Raw genomic sequence first — 17,082 nt, forward strand, 5'->3', positions numbered from 1 at the left:
ATGAAATGCACAAACCTAGCCCAAGACAAATCCACTTTCACTCAAAATTGTATTTGCACTAAATAGAATAGCAATAACAAATTTATTATTTAGCTACACGACAAAGCAAAATATAGAGACAGCAAGTAATACTGCTGAATGAAGAGCCGCTGTCCAATGATTTTTAAATGCTGTGGGCAATTTCCATTAACAATCCATATTACCCGAAGCCTACTTCTTTGATATCTGTCAAGCTGACAGTAAAAACATTGCAAAACAAAACTGAGTTTGCAACTAAATCGATAGTCCGACTGCAGTATCTAGTGAATGAGGACGGGTATAAATCGCTTCAGTCTCTGTCATAAAGAGAAATCCAGCATTTTAAGTGCCATTGGAGGTGATACGTTTACATGGGATCTGGTCCTTCTCTGACCTCCTACACATCTTGAGCACAATGTAAAACTTGTCAAACATATAGCAAGTGTTGTTATGATGCATAGTGCTTAAATAACTTTCCTATCCGGAGACGCTTGTGAAAGGACAAAAAGCCAACAATTGCAAACTTGCATTGATTTTGTCATTATTCCCGCTACTGGCCCACCCTTGGTAAAACGTACTCACTCCGTTTTCTTTGTTAAAGGCATAGCAAGAACTTCGAATCTTAAAAATACACCTGCTCCATTCAACCTGGATAAATTGAGGCCAAACACAGATCTCTCATCTAACTTCTAACTCCTGAAAGCCCAGTTCTTCTCTAAGGTGCATAGATCTATCTCAGGCGTCTCAGGACACATTTATTAAACAAGCATTAGAAATGCAATAGGTCTCGGATTTTTTTGAGTTAGAGGTAATGGCATTGTAAATGGCAATGTGTTTTATCCATGTGTTCACCCTGCACACTCATACACTGCAGTCACTGTCACTCCGCAGTCACTATCACTCTGCAGTCACTCTGCTCTCACTCTGCACTCATAGTCACTCTGGCACTCACTCTGCACCCACAGTCACTCTCGCACTCACAGTCACTCTCGCAATCACAGTCACAGTCACTCTCGCACTCACAGTCACTCTCGCACTCACTCTGCACTCACTCTTCACTCACAGTCACTCTTGCACTCACTCTGCACTCACAGTCACTCTCGCACTCACAGTCACTCTCGCAATCACAGTCACAGTCACTCTCGCACTCACAGTCACTCTCGCACTCACTCTGCACTCACTCTTCACTCACAGTCACTCTCGCACTCACTCTGCACTAACAGTCACTCTCGTACTCACTCTGCACTCACTGTCACTCTGCACTCACTCTCCACTCACTCTGCACTCACTGTCACTCTCGCACTCACTGTCACTCTTGCACCCACTCTGCACTCACAGTCACACTCACAGTCACTCTTGCACTCACTCTGCACTGACTCTGCACTCACAGTCACACTCAGAGTCACTCTTGCACTCACTCTGCACTCACTCTGCACTCAGTCACTCTCGCACTCACTCTGCACTCACTGTCACTCTTGCACTCACTCTGCACTCACAGTTACTCTTGCACTCACTCTGCACTCACTCTGCAGTCACACTCACAGTCACTCTTTCACTCACTCTGCAGTCACTCTTGCACTCACTTTGCACTCACAGTCACTCTTGCACTCATTCTGCACTCACTCTGCAGTCACACTCACTCTTGCACTCACTCTGCACTCACAGTCACTCTAGCACTCACTCTGCACTCACAGTCACACTCACAGTCACTCTTGCACTCACTCTGCACTCACTCTGCACTCACACTCACAGTCACTCTTGCACTCACTCTGCACTCACAGTCACTCTTGCACTCACTCTGCACTCACAGTCACTTCTGCACTCACTCTGTACTCACAGTCACTCTTGCACTCACTTTGCACTCACAGTCACTCTCGCACTCTGCACTCACACACTCACAGTCACTCTTGCACTCACTCTGCACTCACAGTCACTCTCGCACTCACTCTGCACTCACAGTCACTCTTGCACTCACTCTGCACTCACAGTCACTCTCGCACTCACTCTGCACTCACAGTCACTCTCGCACTCACTCTGCACTCACAGTCACACTCACAGTCACACTTACACTCACTCTGCACTCACAGGCACTCACTGTCACTCTTGCACTCACTGTGCACTCACTCTGCACTCACAGTCACTCTTGCACTCACTCTGCACTCACTCTGCACTCACAGTCACTCTTGCACTCACTGTCACTTGCACTCACTCTGCACTCACAGTCACTCTCGCACTCACTCTGCACTCACAGTCACACTCACAGTCACTCTTGGACTCACAGTCACACTCACAGTCACTCTCGCACTCACTCTGCATTCACTCTACACTCACAGTCACTCTCGCACTCACTCTGCACTCACAGTCACTCTTGCACTCACTCTGCACTCACAGTCACTCTTGCACTCACTCTGCACTCACACTCACAGTCACTCTTGCACTCACTCTGCACTCAGTCACTCTTGCACTCACTTTGCACTCAGTCACTCTCGCACTCACTCTGCACTCACACACTCACAGTCACTCTTGCACTCACTCTGCACTCACACTCACAGTCACTCTCGCACTCACAGTCACTCTTGCACTCACTTTGCACTCACACTCACTCTGCACTCACAGTCACTCTTGCACTCACTCTGCACTCACAGTCACTCTCGCACTCACTCTGCACGCACAGTCACTCTTGCACTCACTCTGCACTCACAGTCACTCTCGCACTCACTCTGCACTCGCAGTCACACTCACAGTCACTCTTGCACTCACTCTGCACTCACAGTCACTCTCGCACTCACTCTGCACTCACAGTCACACTCACAGTCACTCTTGGACTCACAGTCACACTCACAGTCACTCTTGGACTCACTCTGCATTCACTCTGCACTCACAGTCACTCTCGCACTCACTCTGCACTCACTGTCACTCTTGCACTCACTCTGCACTCACACACTCACAGTCACTCTTGCACTCACTCTGCACTCACACTCACTCTTGCACTCACTCTGCACTCACAGTCACTCTCGCACTCACTCTGCACTCACAGTCACTCTCGCACTCACTCTGCACTCACAGTCACACTCACAGTCACTCTTGCACTCACCCTGCACTCACAGTCACTCTCGCACTCACTCTGCACTCACAGTCACTCTTGCACTCACTCTGCACTCACAGTCACTCTCGCACTCACTCTGCACTCACAGTCACTCTTGCACTCACTCTGCACTCACAGTCACTCTTGCACTCACTCTGCACTCACAGTCACTCTTGCACTCACTCTGCACTCACAGTCACTCTCGCACTCACTCTGCACTCACTCTGCACTCACTCTGCACTCACAGTCACTCTTGCACTCACTCTGCACTCACAGTCACACTCACAGTCACTCTTGCACTCACTCTGCACTCACAGTCACACTCAGTCACTCTTGCACTCACTCTGCACTCACTCTGCACTCACAGTCACTCTTGCACTCACTCTGCACTCACTCTGCACTCAGTCACTCTCGCACTCACTCTGCACTCACAGTCACACTCACAGTCACTCTTGCACTCACTCTGCACTCACAGTCACTCTCGCACTCACTCTGCACTCACTCTGCACTCACTCTGCACTCACAGTCACTCTTGCACTCACTCTGCACTCACAGTCACACTCACAGTCACTCTTGCACTCACTCTGCACTCACAGTCACACTCAGTCACTCTTGCACTCACTCTGCACTCACTCTGCACTCACAGTCACTCTTGCACTCACTCTGCACTCACTCTGCACTCACAGTCACTCTCGCGTTCACTCTGCACTCACAGTCACACTCACAGTAACTCTTGCACTCACTCTGCACTCACAGTCACACTCACAGTCACTCTTGCACTCACTCTGCACTCACAGTCACTCTCGCACTCACTCTGCACTCACTGTCACACTCACAGTCACTCTTGCACTCACAGTCACACTCACAGTCACTCTTGCACTCACTCTGCACTCACTCTGCACTCAGTCACTCTTGCACTCACTCTGCACTCACAGTCACACTCACAGTCACTCTTGCACTCACTCTGCACTCACAGTCACTGGAGAAGTGTGGCTCACTGGTTAGAGGCGGCAGACCCGTAAGCAGAGAACGGTCCGGGACCAGGGTTCGATTCCCGACGCGGCAGGGTCGTGGACCAGGGTCAGCGGACTTGATAATTCTCGCCTCGGTGCCTACTCTAGTCAGAAACCACACTCAGCAACTCTGGGCATCAGCTTGCTTCATCTTCACAACGGCCCCCCCAGACCGCCGGGGATGCTTGGTCGCACCTTAGAGATACCCATCAGGGACCATCTCTCAGGGTGAGCCAGGACGGGTTCCCCAGCGGTCGAAGCGTGGAGATACTCCTCCGGGAGTCGATTCCTAGCGCTATATAAACCCGCAATTAAATTAAAGTCACTCTTGCACTCACTCTGCACTCACAGTCACTCTCGCACTCACTCTGCACTCACTCTCGCACTCACAGTCACTCTGGCAATCACTATGCACTCACAGTCACTCTGCACTCACTCTGCACTCACAGTCACTCTCGCACTCACAGTCACTCTCGCACTCACTCTGCACTCAGTCTCACTCACAGTCACACTCACTCTGCACTCACAGTCACACTCCCAGTCACTCTTGCACTCACTCTGCACTCACTCTGCACTCACAGTCACACTCACAGTCACTCTTGCACTCACTCTGCACTCACTCTGCACTCACAGTCACTCTCGCACTCACTCTGCACTCACAGTCACACTCACAGTCACTCTTCCACTCACTCTGCACTCACAGTCACTCTCGCACTCACTGTCACTCTTGCACTCACTCTGCACTCACAGTCACACTCACAGTCACTCTTGCACTCACTCTGCACTCACAGTCACACTCACAGTCACTCTTGCACTCACAGTCACTCTTGCACTCACTCTTGCACTCACAGTCACACTCACAGTCACTCTGCACTCACTCTGCACTCAGTCACTCTTGCACTCACTCTGCACTCAGTCACTCTTGCACTCACTTTGCACTCATTCTGCACTCACAGTCACTCTTGCACTCACTTTGCACTCATTCTGCACTCACAGTCACTCTCACACTCACTCTGCATTCACTCTGCACTCAGTCACACTCATACTCACAGTCACACTCACAGTCACTCTGCACTCACTCTGCACTCACAGTCACTCTCGCACTCACTCTGCACTCACAGTCACTCTTGCACTCACTCTGCACTCACAGTCACACTCACAGTCACTCTTGCACTCACTCTGCACTCACAGTCACACTCACAGTCACTCTTGCACTCACTCTGCACTCACAGTCACACTCACAGTCACTCTTGCACTCACTCTGCACTCAGTCACTCTTGCACTCACTCTGCACTCAGTCACTCTTGCACTCACTGTCACTCTTGCACTCACTTTGCACTCACAGTCACTCACACTGCACTCACTCTGCACTCACTCTGCACTCACAGTCACACTCATACTCACAGTCACACTCACAGTCACTCTGCACTCACTCTGCACTCACAGTCACTCTCGCACTCACTCTGCACTCAGTCACTCTGCACTCACAGTCACTCTCGCACTCACTCTGCACTCACAGTCACTCTTGCACTCACTCTGCACTCACAGTCACTCTCGCACTCACTCTGCACTCACAGTCACACTCACTCTTGCACTCACTCTGCACACAGTCACTCTCGCACTCACTCTGCACTCACAGTCACACTCACACTCACTCTGCACTCACTCTGCACTCACAGTCACACTCATACTCACAGTCACACTCAGTCACCCTGCACTCACTCTGCACTCACAGTCACTCTGCACTCACTCTGCACTCACACTCACAGTCACTCTTGCACTCACTCTGCACTCACTCTGCACTCACAGTCACTCTCGCACTCACTCTGCACTCACTCTGCACTCACAGTCACTCTCGCACTCACTCTGCACTCACAGTCACTCTCGCACTCACTCTGCACTCACAGTCACTCTCGCACTCACTCTGCACTCAGTCTCACTCACAGTCACTCTTGCACTCACTCTGCACTCACAGTCACTCTCGCACTCACTCTGCACTCACAGTCACTCTTGCACTCACTCTGCACTCACAGTCACTCTCGCACTCACTCTGCACTCACAGTCACACTCACTCTGCACTCACAGTCACACTCGCACTCACTCTGCACTCAGTCACTCTGCACTCACTCTGCACTCACAGTCACCCTGGCAATCACTATGCACTCACAGTCACTCTGCACTCACTCTGCACTCACACTCACAGTCACTCTTGCACTCACTCTGCACTCAGTCACTCTCGCACTCACTCTGCACTCACAGTCACTCTTGCACTCACTCTGCACTCACAGTCACTCTCGCACTCACTCTGCACTCACAGTCACACTCACTCTTGCACTCACTCTGCACTCACAGTCACTCTCGCACTCACTCTGCACTCAGTCACTCTGCACTCACAGTCACTCTCGCACTCACTCTGCACTCACAGTCACTCTTGCACTCACTCTGCACTCACAGTCACTCTCGCACTCACTCTGCACTCACAGTCACACTCACTCTTGCACTCACTCTGCACTCACAGTCACTCTCGCACTCACTCTGCACTCACAGTCACTCTTGCACTCACAGTCACTCTTGCACTCACTCTGCACTCAGTCACTCTCGCACTCACTCTGCACTCACAGTCACTCTTGCACTCACTCTGCACTCACAGTCACTCTCGCACTCACTCTGCACTCACAGTCACACTCACTCTTGCACTCACTCTGCACTCACAGTCACTCTCGCACTCACTCTGCACTCAGTCACTCTGCACTCACAGTCACTCTCGCACTCACTCTGCACTCACAGTCACTCTTGCACTCACTCTGCACTCACAGTCACTCTCGCACTCACTCTGCACTCACAGTCACTCACTCTTGCACTCACTCTGCACTCACAGTCACTCTCGCACTCACTCTGCACTCACAGTCACTCTTGCACTCACAGTCACTCTTGCACTCACTCTGCACTCACAGTCACTCTTGCACTCACTCTGCACTCACAGTCACTCTTGCACTCACTCTGCACTCACAGTCACTCTGCACTCACAGTCACCCTGGCAATCACTATGCACTCACTGTCACTCTGCACTCACTGTCACTCTGCACTCACTGTCACTCTGCACTCACTGTCACTCTGCACTCACTGTCACTCTCGCACTCACTGTCACTCTCGCACTCACTGTCACTCTCGCACTCACTATCACTCTCGCACTCACTATCACTCTCGCACTCACTCTGCACTCACTCTGCACTCACTATCACTCTCGCACTCACTCTGCACTCACTGTCACTCTCGCACTCACTCTGCACTCACTGTCACTCTCGCACTCACGCTGCACTCACTGTCACTCTCGCACTCACGCTGCACTCACTCTGCACTCACAGTCACTTTCGCACTCACGCTGCACTCACTCTGCACTCACAGTCACTTTCGCACTCACGCTGCACTCAGTCACTCTCGCACTCATTCTGCACTCACTCTACTCTCACACTCACTCTGCACTCACTGTCACTCTCGCACTCACTGTCACTCTCGCACTCACTCTGCACTCACTGTCACTCTCGCACTCACTCTGCACTCACTGTAGAACAGTAATGGGGGGGCGGGTCATGGTTCCAACCAAATTAAGAAGAAAGATGTGACGGGGAATGGGGGAAGGAGGCTAATAATTGCATCATTGTCCTATTTTACATCACATCTATTTAAAAATTACAGCTATTTACTATACCGACAGAATGAGAAATTAATTTGCTCTCAATGTACAGCGCAGCGTAGGTAAAGTAGCAGAGATAAACCAACTTCCTGCTGTTTTTAATGATCGTTTTCAAAGAAAGGGGAAACCTTGCGTGTTTGCTTCACATATTCCTATTCAAATGCATATACCTTTCTCGAGGTAAAGAAATCATTATCAGTGGAGACCATCTGTTTAAGCATTTGAGTACCAATGCACAAACGGCGTGGGAGTGACAGTGAGAAAGGAGACACCCAAAGTCTAGCTTAAGGAGAAATAAAGACTCCTGCGCTTCCGGTGCCTAGGAGAAAGATAGGAGACGAGAGGATTTTATTGGGATTCCTAAAGGATGACATGTCTTTATTAGTAATGTACGGTCATGATTTAGGCAGCTTGGCCTTACCGACTGCTACACGTGCATGTTTTCCCGATGATTACAGTTGTCTTTTTTCAAGTCCTGAGTGTGAAACATGCAGTTGCATAATAGCCCTAACAAGAATACTTTATGTGCTTAAGCAATGCATGAAAACATTTTATCTACACCCATAAATGTGCCCGCGCTTCTAATGAATGCCTTGCCCTGTAGGCTGTAACAGCATGTTTCGGAAAGTCTCCGATGCATTGGACTGCTCACTCTATTACAAAGGCCGGAACAATTACCCTGCACGTGGAAATACATGACGGGATTCTTGATTCCCCCAGCTGTACCCGCGCTTCACCTCTGAATAGATACAGCTTTTACACAAGTGGCCTATGTAAAACACTGAACGCACAAAATAAAAAAATAAAACCTCGGCCTCGCGCGCGCGCCACTGCAGGCATATGTTTTCAATTATCTCGGCCGTGACGCCGAGATAATTTAAGATATATGGCCTTGTCGTGCGCGTGACCGCACACAATATGCAATAGGCGGAGCTACTCTACCACCTATGGCCTATTGCGTGCTCACTTCTAAAAAAAAAAAAAAAACGCATGCAAGGCCTAATTGCCAGGCAGCTGGCAAAAAGAAGGACGGTAGGCTTTCTTCAGGAACATGTGATATACGTGTAGCAGAGCGACTTGTACCGGGTACAGGACGGCAGAGTCAGCACAAGTGGTGCGGGCAGCGTGGGACCACAGAGAGAGCCCCCTACCCCCGACTCCCTGTTACCCGAGGAAGCGCAGAACAATGTGCGCGAAGGCACAAGATTGACCTTCAACCAGCAAAGGACTAACAAGTCGCTCTGCTACACGTATATCACATGGTCCTGAAGAAAGCCTACCGACCTCCCTAGGCAACTGAGGCTGAAACTAGTCGACCTTTTAATGCACGAAAATTGATAGCGTGAGAACCTTAATCATTCTCTTGACGCATATCTCACAGATTTTCACCCCTAACTCGAATCCAGTATAATACATTTTCACTCTGGCTGTCCGAGTTATTTTAACTTCACATTCACCTTTTGTCACTGGACACTACTGCTTTTAACCTTGCGTTATCACCTCCTGGCGGAGGCTGCATAACAACTAACCCAGTGATTATGCAGACGCGAGAGTGTTAGAGCGGAGAACCAAGATATACCGCTACCAGAGAAAACATTCACTCACGTGTATGAGGGTTTTTTACCGAGGGACATCCCAGCGACCTGAAAACCCAGGTTAGCAGGACAAGTGATCCACCCTCCCTAATTGATTTATGAGATTACAATCCAAGGAAATTGGTTGGATCACATATGTTTTTTCCTTCTCCCCACTTTATGATTCATGAGTACACTATAATACAACACAACATGTGTTCTCTACTTGAGGATCAATAAAAAAATAATGCGGGCTCGTAGACAACACAGACTCCGATTACAAGTGTTGGACAGGTGGACAACTCTGGCTGCACAGTGCAAAGACCTTTGTTCAGATACTGTTAAACGGCACAGGTCACAAACAGCACTTGGCACTGTAGTCTCTTCTTTTTAGCATTTATGAAGATAAAGCAGCATGTGAATCTGTTCTTAGTGAGAAGCAGATACATTTAACTCTGGTTATTATACTTACTTCATCAATGAAAACAAGTTCAGGCTCCGGCTCTATAGTTTCTACTTGAACGTCATCGCTGAATTGAACTGTCTTCTTTTCAGCTTTTACTGTAAAATATATAAATAACATTCTTTAGTAACATGCTCAATACTGTGCTTGCAATGAAATTTGCAAAACAGTTCTGAAAAGAAATTATTTTTTGTATGTATTTTAGGTTTCGTTAGCTTTTATTCTTGTGCAAAAAACCAAGTACCAATGTGTTCACACTGGGGATACATTAGCCCAATTTACTATGGGAGTCTCAAAGAAGTAAGAGAGTAATTATTTTCAGTTATCGCAGAGATGTGCCACAAATAAATATTATAGTTAACAGGGATATTCAAACAGAGGAATTCTGCATACAACACACAAATAATAGGAATTAAACACAAGTTGTTGACATCCTATTTCCTATATAGTCTCTTTCATGAACAGTCAAAGAACGATGCACAAGCAGAACCCAGCACACATTTCAAACATAGACCTTTTTATTTTTGAAAATTCTGCAAAGAAAACTTACCAATAGGAGAGAACGTATTATCTTTTCCCTTTTCTCGTTTAAAAAAGGTGAATTAAAACCAAAATCATCACTGTTAAAGTGCATTTGTTGAAACTAAGCCCCACTCCACATTTACTCTTCAAAAAGAAAAAACAAAGGAGACAATGGTGCTCCTATGTCTGCACTTCTGTATAAATGCAGACACCCGCAGCGTAAGTGTTGGACACGGCCTCGTGGCGTGGTCCGACCCCTTCCGCATGGAGGGCCCAGGACGACATCGGCCTTCCATTTACCTACTATCGACCCCCCTGACACGCACATTCACGAACCATCGGCGAGAGCAGCCTCCCCGGCCACCTACAACCCCTCCCGGGTACCCCGGCGGAACCTGCTCGCCAACGCTGCCAGCCTGGCAACCTGACCAGGCCACCCTTTCCGGCCGGCTCCATCTCGGGGCCATCACGACCCGAACACGTGGCCGCAACCATCCCGGGCCCCGGCCCCAGCAAAGCCCCGACATTGAGGCACCAAGATCCTCCTAGGTGGTAAAGTGGCCACTCGACAAGATCCCGGAGGAGGAGAGTTTCGATGGGCCTCCAGCCGCCCCCGGACGCCTGGTATCAATCGCCCTCCAGCCTCCCTGGGCGCTGGCTCCACCCCCCTGCTGGGTGTCTGGACACCTTCATCCCGGCCCCTCTGACCCCCCAGGCGCGAGGGTCCGGACATCAAAGCCCTCCAGTCCTATATCTGGGCCAGCCCTGGATTAGGACGGCAGTTGTATCTGGAGTCGAAGCCCTGCTGACCTCGTAGCGGCTGATCCTGATCCGAACTCTTGCACCTGGAACCTTCGAGGCCCTGCGGACGCTGTCGCGGCCTGACCAAACTGAACCACCTTCGAGGCCCTGCTGACGCTGTCGCGGCCTGACCAAGCTGAACTACCTTCGAGGCCCTGCTGACGCTGTCGCGGCCTGACCAAGCTGAACTACCTTCGAGGCCCTGCTGACGCTGTCGCGGCCTGACCAAGCTGAACTACCTTCGAGGCCCTGCTGACGCTGTCGCGGCCTGACCAAGCGGAACTACCGTCGAGGCCCTGCTGACGCTGTCGCGGCCTGACCCCTTGAACTATCCACGCACCAGTGGGTGCCAAGACTGTCCCGCTACCCCCTTTTCCCGAGGACACGACTTTACGGATCCCTCGATCCTTGCCCGCTATCCTGCCAAGACCTTGCTTTGATTACTTGTATAAAGATTCTTGTGAATATCCTTCCTGTGTGGCGTCTATCTGTAAGTAGTGTGATTGCTCGGCTGTTACGATTGTAGGAGAGAAGCCTCGCCAAGGAGGCCTCCCTACGGCGCTCGGCCTGTTCCAAAAGGAGAGGTGGGTCTCGGGGCGAACAGTCAGACACCTTCTGTCTCCCCGGGGGTCGCCTTTCCAACATTGGTGGCAAGCGACGGGATCCGAGCCCGCGCAAATCGTACCGCGAGTAACACGTCACTACTGACAGAGACCCACAGCCACGATGACTACTAAGGAAGCCGGAACCACTGCAGAATTCCAGAAAGACCTGTTAGAGGAGTATACCCATAAAGAACTTAAACAATTTTGCAAAGACTTGGGTATCGCTACCACCGGACTAAGCACAAAGGATGATTTCAAAGAAGCGCTGCAAACCTGGGTGGAGACCAGAGAGACCCCACCCCAAACGAACGATGACATTGTCCGAGAAGTACCCGTGAGTACCGTCATAGCCCCCATAGAGGAAAGAACCGCCAACAGGGACCCGGGCCTCTCCCACGAAGACGCCCGGGAGCGAGAGAGGAGTCGGCTCCATGAACTAGAGCTCGCCCGACTCCGGCTGGACGGAGACTTCCAATTAGCAGAAAAGAAAATGGCCCTTGAACAACTGCGATTAGAGGGAGATCTGGAAGAAAGGCGGCGGCAAAGAGAATTGGAAGAAAAAAAACTCGCATACGAACACGAGCGTGGCCTCAAAGAACTAGAGATCAAAGCCAAACTCGAAGAGGCTGGCGCCGCGGTAGCCCGGAACTCTCCACCTCCTGCCGACCCAAAGGTCCACATCCCGAAGGATATCGTCAAGGAATACTACAAGAATGACGATATCCAGCAATGGTTCAAGGCGTACGAAGTTGCCATGACCGCGCACCGCATTCCGCGAAAAGACTGGGGTGCCGGCTTATGGGGGAGATTCGTCAGCGAAGGAAGAGACACCCTGCTGGAGCTGGCCGACGACGTAATGTCCTCCTATGACCACATGAAGGACGCCCTGCTCGTCCGGTATGGCCTCACCCCCGAGATGTACCGGCAGAGATTCAGAGACTGCAAGAAAATCCCCGGTACCACGTGGGTCGAGTACGTGAACTTTTATAGCAGGGCCCTGGAAGGATGGATAAAGGGCAGCAAAGTGTCCACCTACGAGCAGCTGTTCGACCTCATCGTTTGGGAACACCTCTCCAACAACTGCTTTGTCGAGCTCAGACAGCATCTGCTCGACAGCAAGCTAACCGAGCCCCGGAAACTCGCCGTCGAGGCGGATCGATGGGTGAGCACCCGGGTCCCCCGAACACCGATAGGAGAAACAGGACAGGGCGGCCGGGGGCACCCCCGCCAGCGTGGAGGCGGAGGAGGACAGAACCAGAGCCGAAGCTTCCCGCCGGCCCCGGGCCGGGGCCCCCCTCAGGGGTCCCCCCCGAATAACCCTTCGCCGTCCCTGATCAGAGGAGGGACCCCCCCCAGCACGGCCGGGGCCCCACCCGAACATTACTTGCCACAGATGCCAGCGGACCGGTCGCTATGCCAATGACCCCATCTGCCCCATGAACCAGCGCCCCGGCACCACTGGGCCTCCGACCCGCCAGTTCGCTGCTGCAGCCCTGGGAGAGGAGGGAGAAGAAGACGTAGAGGTCTACGAGGAAGGTCAAACCGAGTATGAACCGGCCGCCATGGCCCTAGCCTGCCTGGGCAATAGAGACCTGGTCCCCCAGGCCCCGCTACCGAGCAACACTCGAAAATATCGTCAGTGGGTACACATCAACGGACGACGGACCGAAGCCCTCCGAGACACAGGAGCCAGTGTGACGGCCGTCCGCTGCCACTTGGTGACCCCCGAACAGATCATCCCGAACGTACGATGCCCCGTGAGGGCCGCCGACAACTCTGAAACTCTATGCCAGATGGCCTGAATTCCCTTCGAATGGGGGGGGGTGTTGGGCACCCTCAAGGTGACTGTCCGGGACGACGCCCCCGTGGACTGCCTCCTTGGGAACGACCTCGAGAGCTCTCCCTGGGCCCAAGTCGTGCGGCGAGAGCACCTAGGAATGATGGGACTACCCGAGTGTGTCTGTGCGACGACCCGATCTATGGCGGCCCGAGCCCCGGCAGCGACCGAGGCCACCCCGACCGAAGAGCCGGAGTGGCCCGAGCCACCACCCCCTGCCATCCATGAAGAATGCGACTCCGAGACCAGGCCATCGGAGCCCGGAAACCACCATGAGCTCAGCGACATCCCCGAACTCGCCCAATGGCGCCAAGAGGGTGGTCCCACCCGAGAACAGTTTCGGCAGGAACAGAAGACCTGCCCTTCCCTCGAGGGGACCCGCCAACAAGCCGCTGCCCAAGCTACCGGGGACACCTCCGGGTCCCACTGGGTCTACTGGGACCACGACCTCCTATACAGTGAACAGAAAATTGCCGAGCTGGGGGCCAGCAGAGTGCTAGTGGTTCCCCTGCGATTCAGAGACTTCCTTTTGAACCTGGCGCACGATGTGCCCCTCGCCGGGCACCTGGGGCAGGACAAAACTTACAGCCGCCTGGTGACCCATTTTTACTGGCCCAAAATGCGCAACGATGTACATAATCACTGCCGCACCTGCCCGACATGCCAAGCCAGCGGAAAGAGCGGGGGGAAGGTGAAGGCCCCGCTCCAACCTTTTCCAGTAGTGACCACCCCCTTCGAGCGAGTGGGAATAGACATTGTGGGGCCCCTGGACCCTCAAACCTCGCCAGGGCATCGCTTCATACTTGTCCTGGTGGACCACGCCACCCGCTATCCTGAGGCCATCCCCCTCAGAACCATCACCGCTCCCGTGGTGGGGCGAGCCCTGATGGGGATCTTCTCCCGAGTAGGATTCCCCCGAGAGGTCGTGAGCGATCGGGGCACCAACTTTATATCAAAGTATATGCGGTCCCTGTGGCAACAGTGCGGGGTCACATATAAGTTCACCACCCCGTATCATCCCCAAGGGAATGGACTTGTGGAGCGGTTCAACCGGACTCTCAAGGGGATGATCCAGGGCCTAGAAGAGCCACTACGACGCAAATGGGATGTCCTGCTGCCCTGCCTCCTCTTTGCCTATCGGGAGGTACCCCAGAAATCCCTGGGGTTCAGCCCCTTTGAACTCTTGTACGGACACCCTGTCCGAGGTCCGCTCAGCCTGGTCAAAGAAGGCTGGGAAACTACAGTCCAAGACGCACCACCGGATGTCTACCGGTACCTCCTGACCCTCCGAAACCAGACTCGGAAGTTCCGGGCCCTTGCGGAGGCCAACCTAGAGGCCAGTCAGGAGGACATGAAACGCTGGTATGACCAGAACTCCTCCTCCATCGAGTTCGAGCCGGGCCAGCGGGTCTGGGTCATGTCCCCGGTCGTACCATGTGCCCTCCAGGACAAATGGTCGGGGCCCTTCAAGGTGATCGAGCGCAAGAGCCCCGTCACTTACCTCGTGGACATGGAGTCTCCTCGGAACCCCCTCCGGGTTCTGCACGCCAACCGGCTCAAGCCTCATTTCGCCCGCACAGAACTGAGCCTGCTGCTAGCTACCGACGATGGGACCGAAGACGACTCCGAGCCCTTGCCCGACCTCCTAAAGTGCACTGAGAAGGACGGCTCCGTCGAAGGGATCTCTCTCTTTCCCGACCTGACCCCCGCACAGCGCCGAGACTGACAATTCACAGATCTGTTCTCCCTCACCCCCGGGGTTACCCAATGGTGTGTCCACGATGTCGACACCGGGGACAATCAGCCAGTACGACACCGGGCCTACCGGGTCCCCGACCGAGTTCGGGCCTGCATCCAGACGGAAGTTACCAAGATGCTGGCCCTGGGGGTGGTCGAACCCTCCGACAGTCCCTGGGCCAGCCCAGTTGTCCTGGTCCCCAAGGCCGCCGCACCTGGCACCCCGCCAGAACTCCGGTTTTGCGTCGACTACCGGGGACTGAATGCGGTTACAAGAACCGACGCCCATCCCCTCCCCCGGGCCGATGAACTGATCGACCGCCTGGGGGTCGCCAAGTACCTCAGTACCTTCGACCTCACCGCCGGGTATTGGCAGATCGGCCTCACCCCTGGCGCAGAGGAGCGATCAGCCTTCTCCACACCCGACGGCCACTTCCAGTTCAAAGTGATGCCCTTCGGCATGAAAAACGCCCCGGCCACCTTCCAGAGACTAGTAAACAAAGTACTGGCGGGGCTAGAAGACTTCAGTGCCGCCTACCTAGACGACATTGCGGTCTACAGCCTCCACTGGGCTGAGCACCTGAAACACCTCTGGGAAGTCCTGACAGCCCTCCGCCGGGCCGGGCTAACTGTGAAGGCCAGCAAATGCCAGATAGGCCAAGGGTCCGTGACCTATCTGGGACACCAAGTGGGGAGTGGCCAAGTGGCTCCCCACCAACCCAAGATCGACACCATCGTAGCCTGGGAGCCCCCGGTCAACCAGACCGCCGCCCGAGCCTTCCTGGGGCTCACTGGGTACTATTGGCGTTTTATCAAGAACTATGGGAGTATTGTGGGGCCCCTCACGGAACTGACCTCGAAGAACCGGCCCCAGAAAGTGCAGTGGACACCCGCGTGTCAGGTGGCCTTCGAGACCTTGAAAGCAGCCATGTGTACCGCCCCTGTGCTCCAGGCCCCCGACTACAGCCGAGAGTTTGTGGTCCAGACCGACGCCTCGGAACACGGCATCGGGGCGGTCCTGTCGCAAATTGACTCCGAGGGAACTGACCATCCTGTGGCCTTCATCAGCCGGCGGCTGCTGGCCCGAGAACAGCGATGGAGCACCATCGAGAGAGAGGCCTTCGCTGTCGTGTGGGCCCTCAAGAAACTCAGGCCCTACCTCTTCGGCACCCACTTCCGGGTGCAGACTGACCACCGGCCCTTAAGGTGGCTGATGCAGATGCGTGGCGAAAATCCGAAACTGTTGCGATGGTCCATCTCCCTCCAAGGCATGGATTTCACTGTGGAGCATCGCCCTGGCAGCGACCACGCCAACGCTGACGGCCTGTCCCGGTTTTTCCGCCTCGACGAGGAGAGCCCCCAGGAAGATGGGTGACTCTCCCCGCCTTCAGCTGGAGGGGACGTGTGTTGGACACGGCCTCGTGGCGTGGTCCGACCCCTTCCGCATGGAGGGCCCAGGACGACATCGGCCCTCCATTTACCTACTATCGACCCCCCTGACACGCACATTCACGAACCATCGGCGAGAGCAGCCTCCCCGGCCACCTACAACCCCTCCCGGGTACCCCGGCGGAACCTGCTCGCCAACGCTGCCAGCCTGGCAACCTGACCAGGCCACCCTTTCCAGCCGGCTCCATCTCGGGGCCATCACGACCCGAACACGTGGCCGCAACCATCCCGGGCCCCGGCCCCGGCAAAGCCCCGACATTGAGGCACCAAGATCCTCCTAGGTG

At 53.4% G+C, this 17,082-nt stretch overlaps 1 protein-coding gene across 2 annotated transcripts in view; it reads right to left on the reverse strand.

Moving 5' to 3' along the window:
* Positions 1-17,082, reverse strand: part of STAM (signal transducing adaptor molecule) — a 247,460-nt gene that overhangs the window by 100,341 nt on the left and 130,037 nt on the right. For both annotated transcript variants that reach the window (XM_078663570.1, XM_078663571.1), the window contains one exon: positions 9,857-9,945. In XM_078663570.1, the coding sequence (XP_078519696.1) occupies positions 9,857-9,945 (89 nt within the window). The remainder of the gene's footprint in view (positions 1-9,856; positions 9,946-17,082) is intronic.

Source organism: Lissotriton helveticus, chromosome 10, assembly GCF_964261635.1.
Source record: "Lissotriton helveticus chromosome 10, aLisHel1.1, whole genome shotgun sequence".
NCBI classification, from domain to species: Eukaryota; Metazoa; Chordata; class Amphibia; order Caudata; family Salamandridae; genus Lissotriton; species Lissotriton helveticus.